Consider the following 15,517-nt stretch of genomic DNA (forward strand, 5'->3'; position numbering starts at 1 on the left):
ATCTCAAAGGGAAATAACTCAATTAAAAACTGGCAAGATTTATTTTGTAATACAAAATCCCTTTAATAGCTTAAAAATAAAACTACTTGATCAATTTACCTAATTTTTGGCATATATTTTCATTTGTCACAGGTTCATACACCGTACAGATTTTTCTCAGGAAGGTGTCCTCCCAAATAAATTGTATTATTCTCAGATACCCATCTGGTATTACCCATTGCTTAACTTCAGTGATCTAATAAAAACTGATGTGTAAACATGATTTTGTCATGTTTAATATTAAACTGCATCATCTGAAAATGCATTCAACACTATCTATTACTAGTGATTTTACCAAACAGAATGGATGTTTTCATATTTGTGTCAATTTGATTAGAAAATAAAACAAAATACTTTGCAAAGATTTTAAAAACAAATCACAAATACAATTCTCTAGAATCCTAAACTTTTTTTTATATTAGGGAGATATGTGTATATTAAGGAAATGTGTGTAAACTTTTTTTTTTTTATATTAGGGAGATATATGTAAAAAAAATTTTTAAGCATATGAAAACTGCATATTGTTCATGAAAATGATCCTTTAAGTTAATCACTTTAGCATCTTTTGTTGCTTATTCAATCAGCTGTCAGTAGACTAGTTTCAATGAAAGCATTAAATAGCTGTCTCCCTATCTTATATAACCTGAGAGTTAATGTAATTTAAAGCAAGAAAAATAAAAATTTGCAATTCAAATGGCTTATGTTCTTACAAAAAAAAATCCAAGATTGTTTTCTATTATTTTTTTTTTTTAGAAAAAGTTAGCCATTTTAATTACTTGTAAATTATTATTATTATTTTTTTTTTATTCGCTTTAAATTACATGAACTCCCAAGTTATGTAAGATAGGGTAGCTACTTTTGTAGATAAGAAATGTTAAAATCTAAATGTGTGCTCACCCCTTAAATTTGTTAGAAGGCAGAGCTCTTCAAAGCAACTTTTGTCTCCTAAAGTATTGTCTCAATTATTTAGCAATAATGAAGAACTTGCCAAATATTTGATGCAAACATGGTAAAACCAGTCTAGTTTAGAGACCAACATAAATGGATCACTGGATTTGGTGATTGTGCAGTATAATGGACTCCTGAACCAATGCATTTCAAATAAAGCAAAAAACATCTGACTCAAGTATTATGCTGAAATTATAAATTCCGAAAACGTAAAAAAAAAAAAAAAAAAAAAAAAAAAATTACTAATTTATGAAACAATCAAGTTTTATCATGCTTTAATGTGGAAGAGTTGTATGACAATTCTGTTTGACAAACTAACTTGCCTCCATTGCTTCCCTTGAGATCTCTCTCTCAAAAAAAAAAAAAAAAAGCTTGATTAAAATGTCTGATTTTTTCAAAAATAGATTAGCACATCTTTTATGAGTCATTTTCCACAATTTTTGGAATTTATACTAATTTCGACGACACATGTTTTTATCTGAAATGCATTTGTTCAAACACCCTGGATTGTTGCTTTACAAGCAAAATAGTTCTCATGGAAGTTAAGTTTTGTTTATATCTTATTTACTTTCGATATTAAGATATCAAGAGTTATAATTGAAGTTAATTCCATTTTATTTACTCATTCTTTACATTATAAATAAGTATAGTTTAAAGGGTTCCGTTAGCTTATACTGCATCCCCCCCCCCGAACCTAGAAGTTTTCTGGACAAAAAAAAAAGGGGGGGGGAACAAATCTTTAAAAAACCCAAAATTACACTTTGTAGGGGAAAAAAAAAAAAAATCCCTTGGAACTGGAATTGTTCAGGAGCTTCTCAAGAACAAAATTATGTGACAATATTAAGTATATCTTCGTAACTTTGAAAAAAAATAAATAAATAAAAAAAATGTAATATTTAACAACATTAAGAAATAAGTCAACAGAAGACAAATGAACCTCAATAGATCAGCTTTATTTTCAAACATGACAACACAAGGGAAATAGAATTTATGGCATATAATTGTGATTTAACTAATCCATTTCAATATGTGTTGTTAATTTAACACTGGATAAGTTCCAGAGAACCCAAGATATCTGTTGCCATGGCAACCAAAACAAGTAAAGATGATTGACCATCAACATGTGAGGCTTTAGCTTCTAGTTGTTCTCCTTCAAAGTAAAACAAACAATTCTTAATCAACCTTTTGCCATACATTTAACAGAATAGTTTTGAAATTAAAGTTGATGAATTAGATTTTTTTTTAACTGTTAGTTAAAACAATAACGATAGGTTCTGTATAAAAATGGGCCACTTTATGTTTAACTGCAGTAAATAGTTTGATATAAATCCATTTCAAATTCCTTATCTAATTGAAGAAACTATCTCATCTTTCTTATAAATGTATCCACGTAAAAAAAATTTCTTTTCAAAAAGTTAAAGAGAACAAAAAGAGCTAATTTTTATATTTTAGTTGGACTCTGGTTTGAAATACAGTCAATTACAAAAATATAACACACTGAAAACAAGCGTGGTTGGAAAATTGCTACAATAAATTTACCCACAAAAGTATAACAATGTCTATTATTTCATGATGGCATTCAGCTAATAAATTGGGTTTGAATTTGTAGCAAAAATGAGGAATATACTTCTATTTTGATTATGATTGGATAAAAAGTGTGTGTTTTACTTCGTTTATTACGAATGGCAATTGAGGTTGGACAAAAAAAAAAAAAAAAAAAAAAAAAAAAAAAAAAAAAGCAACACGAAAGACAAATTCCAAGGAAGTTTTGACATGCAAGTTAAAAAGCTTTGATCAGTTCACCATCTATAAAGTTAATAGTTCAGGTTTTCTCTTTTAATACAGTGCATAACAGATGATTAATCTTGAAAAGATTAAATATTTAGGGACTGGAAGGGGCAGGAGTTTGTATGTGTGTGGCTCTAGTTGACCATTGTTTTGGCAGACATTTCGAAAACCAGGTCTTATATCTTGGCATGATCAGCAGTTTGCCTATTACACTCAGAAAATAGATATACAGTGAAGTAAATAAAACTGCAGCTGCACAATTTCTGTGTATGTATTTAAAATTTAAGACCACCATACTGGAAAATTATGACATCTGAAGAGAGTGATTAGACTAAGTTCATTGGTGATGTTAAAAGAAGATTGTTAATTATACTAAAGATGTACAATATTTATTTAAAAAATGTATGCTTTTCTCTCTTTCCGTTTATTAGAGATATTCTTCAAAAAGAGCCAACTCCTTCAGAATACAACCCCATTTTAGGAATTTCTAAACAAAATGTACTTGCATAACATAGGTTGTATAATCAAAAACAATTTTGGAATGTTTATACAACTTGTGTAGTTAATTCAAGTGATTTTTTTCTTTAGGTCTTAAGTCAGCAGCATTTTTCTCTTTTATAAGTTTGTATCATTTGACATCTTTAGTTTATCAGGAAAAAAAAAAAAAAACAGGTAATCAAGCATGTGCAACATATACTAAGGGACAGATTTGTCTTCCTGGTAAATTCATTTGTGGCGGTTAGCATGAGAGTGCAAAATGGGGCGGAGGATAATGAACCAGCTTCAATAAAAATTCTCATTATGCAAAAGGCTAATTAAGAGTGTAAACAATTCTCCATCACAGACAAAGGAAAGACATGAACAATTTTTAAAAAAACAAATGAAAAAAAAAAAACGTGATAAAAATTTCTCAAATCAATTGGAGTTTTTCTTTTGAACATTTAGAGAATTAAATAGGATTAACTTAAAGTGGATGCCTTTATATTTAAGAAAAATGGCATGAAAATTTGAAATTAAACTGAACACAGTTCAAGGAAGATTATTATTAGTGATTTCCATCTCTATTTGTGAGATTAAAACTGGTGGAATTTTTTAATGAGAAATAAAGGGAATTGGGGGGGGGGGCTCAAAAGAAAAATTGCACTAAATTATTGTGCAGAATACTTTTGACTTTTTTCCTTGTTCGAAGTAAAAAATTAAAAAAAAAAAAAATGAGAAATAAATAAAAATGAAAAATTCTGATAAAATGGAGGGGGAGGATTGTGTCACAGTAAAAGATTAATAACCTTAAAAAAAAAAAAAAAAATAAAATAAAAAATAATATATATATATCTCATAGGAATTGGTCGGTAATCATTTGTTTCCTCTTTGCCCAAAGACAAAGGCCTGTGTACTTTCCCCCTCCCTATCTTATAATAAAATGCTACTGCTGCACTTGAAAAAGTACAAGCCGTACATTGATTGTTTTGGATGCTAACAGTTTGTTACATTCCAGTACATCAATTGTTGGCAACTCATGGTAGTCACTTTCTGTGGTGTCATTGGAGAATTCAAATTCATAAACTGATGGAGTGACTTTCAGCTCTCCATAGGGTCCTTTAAGAGCCATGAATAATACCTTCAGAGGGTTGGTAGTACGGCTCTTGAGAACCAGCTGATAACTGAGTGTACGCTTGCTGCTTAGTGTTGGGTCCTTCTGGTTATGATCCACTCTGGCCTTTAACACCCACTGATGCTGAAAGGAGGAGAAGCGACTGGTTTCATAGAAGAGTCTTGTAATGAAGTCATCTGTTCGGAAGGGGCGTAACTGAAGGTCTGAAATACACAGTGATATAATTAGTGGACATAAGCACTTATATGAAAATGAATAAGAAAAAGAAAAGAAAAATAGTCCTGTGGATCTCGTTTTTCTCAAGTGAAACTGTGCGTGTCACAGACATTAGGTAGGTCCACCAGACACTCACAGAAAACACTCGTACCACCAGCAACCAAGCGGGTTCCACATCAAAACCAATCTGAAAATCTTCATTAAGAAAAAAAAAAAGCGGTCATTAATAACAATTCTGCTAAAACAAAAACCAAATTACTAAAACAGTTTAAATTTTACTTTAAAATGAGAATTCTATTAAGTTTTACAATTAAAATTTTTTAGATCAGCAGCTTTTAATTAATCATGCATTTACGTTCAATCAATTATCCATTATGCAAACTGCATATGAAAAGTTCAGATGCAAGACATGATCAACTCCATTTTCAAAATTACAAAGCTAGCATTACAAAGAAGGAAAAAAAAAATGTTTCATTTCATGACTCGACCACTTCCCAAAATGATGTTTTAGATTTATTTTTGCTTACAATTAAAATAAGCTTTTAAATCAAAGTTTCAATTTAATATATTCATCATTTTATGGTTTAAGATCTCAAAACAAATTATATTTGAGTTTTGCATTGGAACACTTTAACATTTCTATTGGAAAATAAGGGTAATTATCATAGGAATAGACCAAGAATTAATAATTGGTGTTTATGGTATAATTGATTGGAAGACCAGCTAGACCAGCAGCACATATTCAATTTAATTTTATAAACCATCTCAGATAGGTTCACTTATAATTGGTTTGCTGTGTCTGGAAAAAGGGCATGTCATACTGTTCTATATTAGAAAAATAAGATTTTCTTGTAAAGGCCTAAAACAAACAGATTTGATTTCTGTAAATGTGTGACTATTTTTGAAAACAAATTATTAGAAACTAGCTGACCTATGTAAATTACACTGTATTATAATGTGGCTTATTATCCAAAGAGAAAGCATTTATACTGAAATGCAAGGACATATCAATGGGCAGCTGAGGATTGACCTTCAATTTTGATCGATTGACTATTACATATAACTTTGCTAAAGACCATGGTTTGGTATATAGTGTAAGCCAGGGAGAAATCCAACTCAACCTGACTAAAATTATTATTAGTCTTGACTTTTTTTTTTTCCATTCATCTTTCTAACATCTTCACCTGCTATGATGTAGTTAGATTTTATGGAAAAGAGATTAAAGACATTATTTCTCATATATTTAGCTCCTTCTATTTAACAAATTTTATGTCTTGAATCCAAAAATTCAGTTTGAAAATAAAGCCTAAATGAAAACGGAGTTATATCAGACAAATATTAAAACTACTTTGAATATTTCTTTGTATCTGGACAGGTTCATGATTTCAAATAGAGAGTTGCAAACAAGTATACCATTATATATATATATATATTACGTTAGGTTTAACCAAATAAATAGCATTACCATTGAAGGTTATCTTCTCATAAGAGAGAAGTGCAAATATATCTTCATACAACTTCAGCTGGTCTGTGCTGCGCTTGTCTATTGCTTGCAAGGCATCCATGATTTCATTGCCGCTCTTTTGTGGGTGAACACACATTTCTTCATGCCCTTTCACCTCATGGAATGGACCACGCCAGGGACACCCAATACGGGTGTATTTACATGAACTTGGCCTGTAGAATATAGAAGAGGAGAATTTAGAGAAGAGATTTTAGATTTATTCATATATTTTTTTTTAATTTTATTTTGTAGGAAAGATTTTATTTAACTGAGGAAGAAATCAAGAAAAATATCTGGATAAAAGCAGAACACAAACAAAAGCCATAACAACACTTAATAAACAACAGCAGTTCAAACATGGATATACTTACTCAGAAATGTTGACCAAATAAAATGATGAGTAACCTGGAAATAACCGATTCACAAGAGACTTTTTTTTCTCTCAAAACAACCGGAATTATTCACTTTTCATGCACACAGACATTCTTTGATATAGTTTTGACAAATACTTAAAGTTCCAAATAAAAGAAAAAAAAAATGATCAATTAAAATTTATTCCATCTCGACTGTTTGATGAAAAGAATTCTAAACAGAAGTTAACTTATTCATTCTTAAATTGAAATTAAAAAAAATAAAATGAATCACGAGATTCACATTTTGGAGCTTTAATGTAAAGAAATTTTTATGAAATTTGTTTTTACTTCTAAAAAGTAAAATACTCACCTGATTAAGAAAACAAAAAAATTAACTTGTTACTCTTTTATGAGAATTATTTTTTTTTTTTTAGAATTATACAAAATTAGAATACTTCACTTTAAAAGGAAACTGAATCTTTCAAATTTAATAACGAATATTAAAACAGATTTTCTTTTATTTAACAATCTCCAAATAATGTCCACGGCAGATAACTTGTAGGGAAACAAGTTCAAGGAAGAATATTTTGGCTAAACTGAAGAGAGGAAAGAACAGAAAATATTAGTCATGTACTAAAAATCAATAATTAAACTAAAAATAACTAATCTGTTTTAAAAAAAAAAAAAAAAAAAAAAAAAAAAGGTACTTAACCAAGTCAAATAAATTCGATTTAACTGTAAATTCTTTCCACCTCCAAAATGTTGACCAATATTCAATACCCTTCCCATCAAAACAAATTTTCTTTATTACCCGGTTGAATACATAGAGGATTTTATATAAAAGATTACATAATTTGGTATTAAAAAACAGCTAAACACGAGGGTTGGTTTTCTTGCAAACATTGACTATACACACATAGCAGATTTAAGAGGAAAATAATCTGCAGTGTACATCTGTCAAAAAAATAAAATTTCTTGGATCTGCTACATAAGACCATCAAAACAGTTTGAACACTTCTCAAAGAATTCAGCAAATGTTGAATAAATTATTCAAAGTTTTTTCTTCAAAAATTTGTTTTTATTAAAAAGAAAAACCTTGAATAATTTTTTTTTGTTAAACCATACAATAAAAAAAAAAAAAAAAAAAAATTAAAAAATTGAAAACAAAACAAATATAAAAAAATAATGAGGTGTGCACTTCCAAATTTAGGAAGCCATTTATTGAATACATAAGCAGTTTACATGGAAAAAAATGAAAAAAAAAATGACTTAGTACTTTTTATTAAAACATTTGAGTAAAAAAATATGCGCTTAATTTTATTTCATACTTAAGGTTTTTCTTAGAATACTAAATACAGTTCACATGAGTAAAAATTTTATTGTAATAAAGTATAAAAAAAAATGTATATAATAAATTACATTTTTTTTTAAAGTGTAATTATGGTTACAAAAAGAAAATCTACATAAAAAAAAAAAAAAAGAAAGAAAATTTTTTTAAAAATCCATTGTAATAATTTTTAATTTTCCTGTTGTGAAAAAAAAAAAAAAAAAAAAAAAAAAAAAAAAAAAAAAAAACAACAAAAAACTTTGAAGACATTTTTGTGATGATTCAATTGAAAATAAAAAAATGAACTACGATAATGAAACATAATTTAATGGTTGAAAAAAAAAGAACAAGGCATCATGAGAAAGTATAGCATCTTTTAATATTTTTTAATGCTCAGAATTTTTTTTTTTTTTTTTTCCTGCTAGATAGTCTTTTCAAGCGTAGATGTAATAAATTGAACAGAAAATTTATCGGCAGAAATGAGTATCTGTTGTGGAATCTTAATCATACTTCCATTAAAATTAAAAAGATTTAATTAAAAAAAAAAAAAAAAAAAACTGGGGGGTATAAAAAAAATGTCAAAATCTAATCAACTTATGTATATTTTATTAATATCTGCACAAATCAGCAAATGACGTTTGCTATCTGTAATAAATAAAAACCAAGATATTCTTTAAACACTAATAAAATAACCATGTTTAAATATATGCTATTAAGAAAGAACTCCAAAGCAAAATCATTTTGTTACTATAAAAGTTAAATACAATATTTTTACTATCTTATATACATTAATTATGAATTTGTATTTTATTTAGAGCTATCTTCATTGCCGATCCAATCAGAGATGGTTTAGTCATAATACTATTGACCAAAATGTTTTATAAATAAAAAAAAAATGTATACTAAATAAATTGTTGAGCAATGTCAAAACACAATCATGCATGCCATTCATACAAAGTAAATGGATTAAAAATGATACAGGTATGATAAAAACGAATGATTGTTAGTATGGAGAAAGAATGAGGAGAAAAAAATGTCATGTTGATAAAATGGAGCCGAATAATGAAAAGATGAATCAAAAAATGATTTCAGTGGAATGCAGCAGCCTGATATTACCACAATCTCAATTTTTAACTTTCCTATATTGAGTCTTTATAAAACAGTTTTGAAAAACTTAACGATTAAATGTAATAAAATAATTTTGTTTTAGTACCATTGAAATAGAATCATTGTGTTTGATATCAATAACGAAAAAGATTTTTCTAAAAGAGAATATTTCAATGTCATAAGTATTTTTACTGTAAGAGAATATTTAATCAATTGAATGAAGTTTTGTAATTCTAAAATAATCACTAATTTTACCCAAGATGAAAAGATGAAGACAGTCTCTTATTTTGACGCTATTCATTAAAATACTCAACATTTCTGTAGTCATACTGACTGCAGAAAAAAAAAAAAAAAAAATTATTTTTAAGATTATTAAGACAAAATAGGATTTGCAAATGTGCACCTTCAAAAACTACTTTGAAAATAAAATCCTAGATCTTTTGTTTCCATTGGTGCATTTGCTCCTAAGTATATGACTTCTAAATACATAGCATACAAAGTTGATCATGATGAAACATAGGCAAGTGAATAATCAAGACTTGTTGACAGATGTAACAATAGTAATTAAGGACTGAACCTTAGAAACATTCCTCTTTTGCATAATACAAGTAGATAACTAGTTTCTCATTAGAAGTAACACTTTCCCAAATGATTTGCTTGATTTAGTTAGGATTAATAGATTTTGAATGCACAAAATATTTAAGATATTGAACACTAATATTTCTAACGTAGTGGTAATGTTATTCAAGTAGTTATTATTTAGCTGAATCATCCAAATAAAATGGTAGGAGCATTACATATTGAAAGCTAGATAACAGAGACGAGTTAAATTACATAAAATAATGTAAACATTTTATAAAGTATTTAAATTGCAAATAAAAAGAAATGCAAGCCATTTGAAAAATACATAAACAAAAAAATGGATTCTTATGTATACATGCACAATTAAGCATAGAAATGATTGAAAAGAGTATTTAGTTACACTTTCAATTACGATTAAAATTATCATTTTGCAAACATACTTCAGAATTTTTGGTTTTCAATTTTATACACTTACTAAGTATTTTCAAAGTTAAACAGAAACATTAAAATATAGATGAAAAAATGCATTGTTCTTTCAAATACTGATTTCTCAAATCTAAAGAAATATTTTTCATTGTAACTAAATTTCCACATCTACAAACCTCATTGCATTCTTGGTCACATCTGAATCTAGAAAAATCTGAGAAAAAATTATTTTCACCCAAACTGTCTTCATCTTGCAACACTAAAATAGTATTAAGCTCCTTACATATTCATACAAAGTGATATATTTATATTATTATTTATATTATATTATTCATGTTTTTAAAGAAATAACTCAAAATAATTTGAAATTCAGAAATTGGCTTAGAGCAATCATTTAACAAAATAAATTGGAATTTTTTTTTTTTTTTTTTTTTTTTTTTTTTTTACACAGATGAAACTATAATTTAAAAATCTATTTTATCAGGTAGACTTAAAAAAAAAAAAAAAAAAAAAAAAAAAAAGTTATTCATCTTAAAGATATTTAATAAAATTCAATCTCAATTTCTTTAGAATTAGCTATTCTGTGAAATAAATTATAACTCAATCTGATCTTGAATTTATTTGGACTTCTGCAGTAAGTCTCAGGACAAGCTGCATTGCATTTAGTATAGTAAGATGGATGTTAGCATGTTTGTGAATAGATGAGGATCAATTGTTCACATATACCTGAGATACGCCTGGCTTTGTGGATGTCGAACCCACAAGTTTCTCCTGCCGCTTCATTTGCTGGACCAAAAGCTCAGCTTGCTTGACAGCCAAAGCCACTAAGCACCTGCACTTTGGTCATGGTCTCTTCGCATCCTCTGCTCGATGGATATTAGGGTTTATTTTCATCATGACATTTGCAGATCAACAGTTAGCTCTTCTGACCGACAGAGGGACAAGTTATTTTTCAACAGTTGCTTCGGAAATCCGATCTAGTAATATTTCTCTTGCCTTCTAAGTTGCTTATCAATTAAAAGAGAAGTTATTCAATTGGCTTTGTCTCTTAAAAAAAAAAAATTTTAATAATATTGCTGTGTGTGTGTGTGTGTGTGTGTATGTGTATGTGTATGTTTGTGAGAGACGAGTTAACCTGGTCTGCAGTTGGTGATGAAGTTGCATGATGGCTTCTAGAAGGAGCAATTACAATACTTGCCGCCTCTTTTCCTAACCCGACATCACAGTAGTGCTCAATCTCCCAATAGGCAACGTTGCACATCTTCGGGAAAATGGGAGAGTAGGCCATGGTTAGCTGACTCCAGTCCTGGGTGACAACAGAAAAATAAAAATTTTGTTTCTCGTTAACATTCATAACAGTACAGGGTCAGTCCTCAGTCACCAATGGGAGATGCGCAAGTGCATGTATACAAATTACTAAAATATCAGCGCAAGAACGCATGCATCTGCCTTCATCTCCCATCTGGTAACGGACTCGTGACAGACACATAGTACACAAGTAGCAACCTTATTTAAAACCCAAACGTAGCATTTTAGACTAAAAAGAAAAAATTGTAGCGTTAGCAAGACACACGCTGCAGATAGCTACTATGTTATAATCAATGCTTACCGTGGCTCTGCACCTTACCTCTCCGAACAATGATGACCTTCATGCTGACCAATCAGGTGACGTGGTAGCTGTTGCTGGCAGTACTGACAATCCGTTGGCAACTCTGATGCTGCCTTCTCAACAGCCAGATTACGAGAACAAGTCGCTTTACTAATTTCACATCGACAGTTTGGGCAGGTGGCAGTCTCATCTTTGAGCCTTGCATCAGCCAGGAGATGGTTAAAACAACCAGCACACATAAGATGACCATTACAACACTGAAAACAGAAGATAATTTTATCAGTATTACTGAAACTACTTTAGGAATTTAAAAAAAAAAAGAAAAGTTTTTCTCTCTCATATATCGCACCATATCCATATTTCAATTGAAATAGATTTATTTTTCTTGAACCATGTTCTTTTATGGTAAAAAAAAAAAAAAGAAAAAAGTTATTCCAGCTCAGAACATTGTTAAACTGACGCCATTCCTTTGATAATCAACTTCACAGGATTGGCTGCTTATGTCATTAATAAAAAACAATTTTTATTTAAATCTCTTTGCCAGCTTTCAGATAAATTATATTTTTCTAAATAAATATTAAGCAAGTAATATCTTTAAATTATTTGAATATAATAGTAGGTACAAAATTTTAACTTATAAAATCTATTTCAACTGTAATTATGCAAATTGCTGTAATTGCAAATGTGAAGTGTGGGTTAACTACTGTTTCTTATTCGGTTCACAGTGTAAACAATTTTATTCATGTTTAATTGCAACTCATTTTCTTAAGTATTTCTTTTTTAGATTTCATATTTTATGCAAATAAATTTAAGCAGTTATTAAAGATAACAGAATTTTTAGAAAGACTTTAAATACTGCTACTAAAAAACTACTATGCAAGTTATTAATACTACTACTAATACTAATAATAATTAAAAAATGGTTGGTAGCACATAAAATGATTAAGAAAGGATAAAGAAGATGGAAAGATCAAAGTGATCCTTCATGGAATAGCATCAACAAAAGATAATTATTTCATTTACACAAATGAAAAAATAATTACTTTTATGTTCATTAGTATTACATTTATGCATTAGCAAATATTTTAATGAAAATGTACATCTACTTATAAATAAAATCTATGTCAATTGAAAAAGTTATGTAATATGAAAATCATAAGTTCTGCCAATAACATTTCATTATTTTGTAGTTTTATCAAAAGAAATAAGACTGGGGCATCACATGTTAAATTTAATAAAAAAAAAAAATGGCAACATCATATTTTTGTATTATCAGCAGCAGACCTGCTCGCTGGTCGAATTGTAGTGACAGCATTTCCTAGGTATATTAAAAATAGTAGCAGCAGCTTCAGCAACCAACCATCAATTGAAACTTTGGTAAGAATGCAAGAAAGAATATTGTGGAAGATCGTTTATTTCAAATTTTAAAATAAAAAAATCATAAAATAAGGCTTCACTCATCTAAGGAAAAAGATGAGACTAAAAAAGGAAAGCAAATTAAAGATGGGAAGTAAAAAAGGAAACGTTTTTAGACCATAAACAGCATAGTTAGTTGTAATCATTGCTATTACTGAATTAATATGAGCTACCATATTTAAATTTCAATGGTGGTTTCTTACATGTTTATCAATCCAATTCAATTATTCTAGGATAGGATTGTAGCCAATCAAAATGCTATAAAAGTAAAAAATGTAGGTTGTAGGGAGCGATCTTATTTAGTTATAATAATTATAAAAAAATAGAAATAATCATGATCTATTTATTCTATGAAGAATATTTCCTGGTCTTAGCTGGTAGATTGCAACATGCGAATAAAAATTACTCTGACTATTTGTATAACTATTTTAGGAGTGTCAGGCAAGGTGGAGAAGTGGAGAAATTACTGAAAGTGAACAAAACTGATGTATATTTTCCGAAAACATGCATTGATTCTTTGCAGAAAGCCTAACAATAACAGAATTCTATATATTGTTTGTGTTTACAGACCGATAATAACCGATGAAAATGTGTGTGGGAGGATGATCAACTTATATATAATCTGATTAATAAAACTTAATGAACAGCAATGGCACAATACTTTTAAAAAGTACTTATTAAATTATAAAGTTTATCAAATTATAAAGTTTATCAAATTATAAAGTTTATCAAATTATAAAGTTTATCAAATTATAAAGTTTATCAAATTATAAAGTTTATCAAATTATAAAGTTTATCAAATTATAAAGTTTATCAAATTATAAAGTTTATCAAATTATAAAGTTTATCAAATTATAAAGTTTATCAAATTATAAAGTTTATCAAATTATAAAGTTTATCAAATTATAAAGTTTATCAAATTATAAAGTTTATCAAATTATAAAGTTTATCAAATTATAAAGTTTATCAAATTATAAAGTTTATCAAATTATAAAGTTTAAGTCAGTAAATAATTAAAATGGAAGAACCAGTAATTTGTGTTCAAATAAATTGCAATAATGCAAACATTAATTTGCAACCTAGTATTGTTACAAGAAAAACATGTTTACTGTTTATTTCAAATAATATATATGTTAGAATATGTAAGTGGTCTAGTGATTACAAACAGTCTGCATGTATGGTAGCATGCTGAATTACAGGGTGGAACGATAAAATTATCACTACAAAGGATGATACGATTCCATTTCCATTTGATGAAAACCGGTTTTCTATTTTTGTTGCAGACTATCTACTAGTTGGCCAGTTATGTACAAATCCCAAGAGCGATAAGAGCCTTGAAAGTGACACAATGGTCAATGAGCAAGATTGGAGATGTGCTGCTGTACAAATCATGCTCTTTACCGGTCCAAGTTATGACAACAGGACCATTGCCAGCACCCGCAAAATGCAAATCCAGATGGTTCAACAGTTGAGAACACAGCTCAATGGATCGGACAACTCACTGTTATGGTCTTTGGTATGGTTTCAAGTGAGGGCGCCGCATCATACCAACTCACATCTTTGAAGTCAGCTTGAAAGTCAATACCAAAATGTACCTGGATGTGCTGAAGAGTGTGGTGATCCCCTGGTGCAATCAAGTGGCCGCTGACAGACCCTGGGTGTGGCAGCAGGACTCAGCGCCGGCCCACAAGCCCAAGCTTGGCTTCAGAAGGAGTGCTACGACTTTGTATCCTTCCCTCACTGGTCTCCCTCCTCCCCAGCCAGAACCCGCTGGACTACTTCGTTATGTCATATGTAGAGAATATCACCAACATGACCTCCCACCCGTAGTGAGGTGGTGATTGAGGCTGAAGGCGGTTACATTGAATTGATGTCAGCTCTGCTACATAATCAAGTTACCGGAATTGATTTTTTCAATAAAAGTTTTAAAATTGTAGTGTTGTTTTCTTTAGGGCGACAACTTTACCGTTCTACCATGTAGATATCTATTACAGCTACTGCATCATTTTCACTGATTTTGAAAGAATTGATCCGTATATTCTCCCTTCAACTATGAATTAAATAGAGTAGATAAGACTATCAACTAGTCTAGAATAAAAACTCCAAAACGACATTAGTCTTCCTGTTTATCTATGTTGCTTCCAGACCATCTTGCCAGTTAACTTATGAAATTCTGATTTAGAAGAGGGATGTTGGAGATTGTACAACTCTTATAGACTCACACAGGCACTCTTACAGGAGGTATCCATTGTCTTTCTTTTTAGACTAAAAAAGACTTACTTTAATACTGCTACTAAAAAACTACTATGCAAGTTATCAATACTACTAATAATAATTTTTAAAAATGGTTGGCAATACATAAAATGATTGAGAAAGGATAAAGAAGATGGAAAGATCAAGGAGGAGATCATTTAGATCTCCACTGGAATGATGCATAGAGTACTGGAATGACTTACGGTCATTCAAATGCAGCCCACCAGCTGTTACAAGTACACAAAAAGATTTTCAATGCAAATGAAGGTAGAGGAGAGTACTGAAAATCTAGAAACTTGTCAATCAGATTTCAGGGAACACCACTTGTCACCAGTAA

The 15,517-nt window shown here is 29.4% G+C and overlaps 1 protein-coding gene across 1 annotated transcript in view; it reads right to left on the reverse strand.

The window, feature by feature from the left end:
- Positions 1-1,919: 1,919 nt before the first annotated feature.
- Positions 1,920-15,517, reverse strand: part of LOC145277671 (zinc finger TRAF-type-containing protein 1-like) — a 40,592-nt gene continuing 26,994 nt past the window's right edge. The window contains exons 2-4 of the mRNA XM_080129335.1: positions 11,530-11,768; positions 6,069-6,280; positions 1,920-4,590 (exon numbers count right to left, since the gene is read on the reverse strand). Coding sequence (XP_079985461.1) covers positions 4,199-4,590; positions 6,069-6,280; positions 11,530-11,768 — 843 coding nt within the window. The 3' untranslated portion in view covers positions 1,920-4,198. The remainder of the gene's footprint in view (positions 4,591-6,068; positions 6,281-11,529; positions 11,769-15,517) is intronic.

This window comes from Euprymna scolopes, chromosome 6, assembly GCF_053919585.1.
Source record: "Euprymna scolopes isolate OS-2025 chromosome 6, ASM5391958v1, whole genome shotgun sequence".
Taxonomy (NCBI): Eukaryota; Metazoa; Mollusca; class Cephalopoda; order Sepiida; family Sepiolidae; genus Euprymna; species Euprymna scolopes.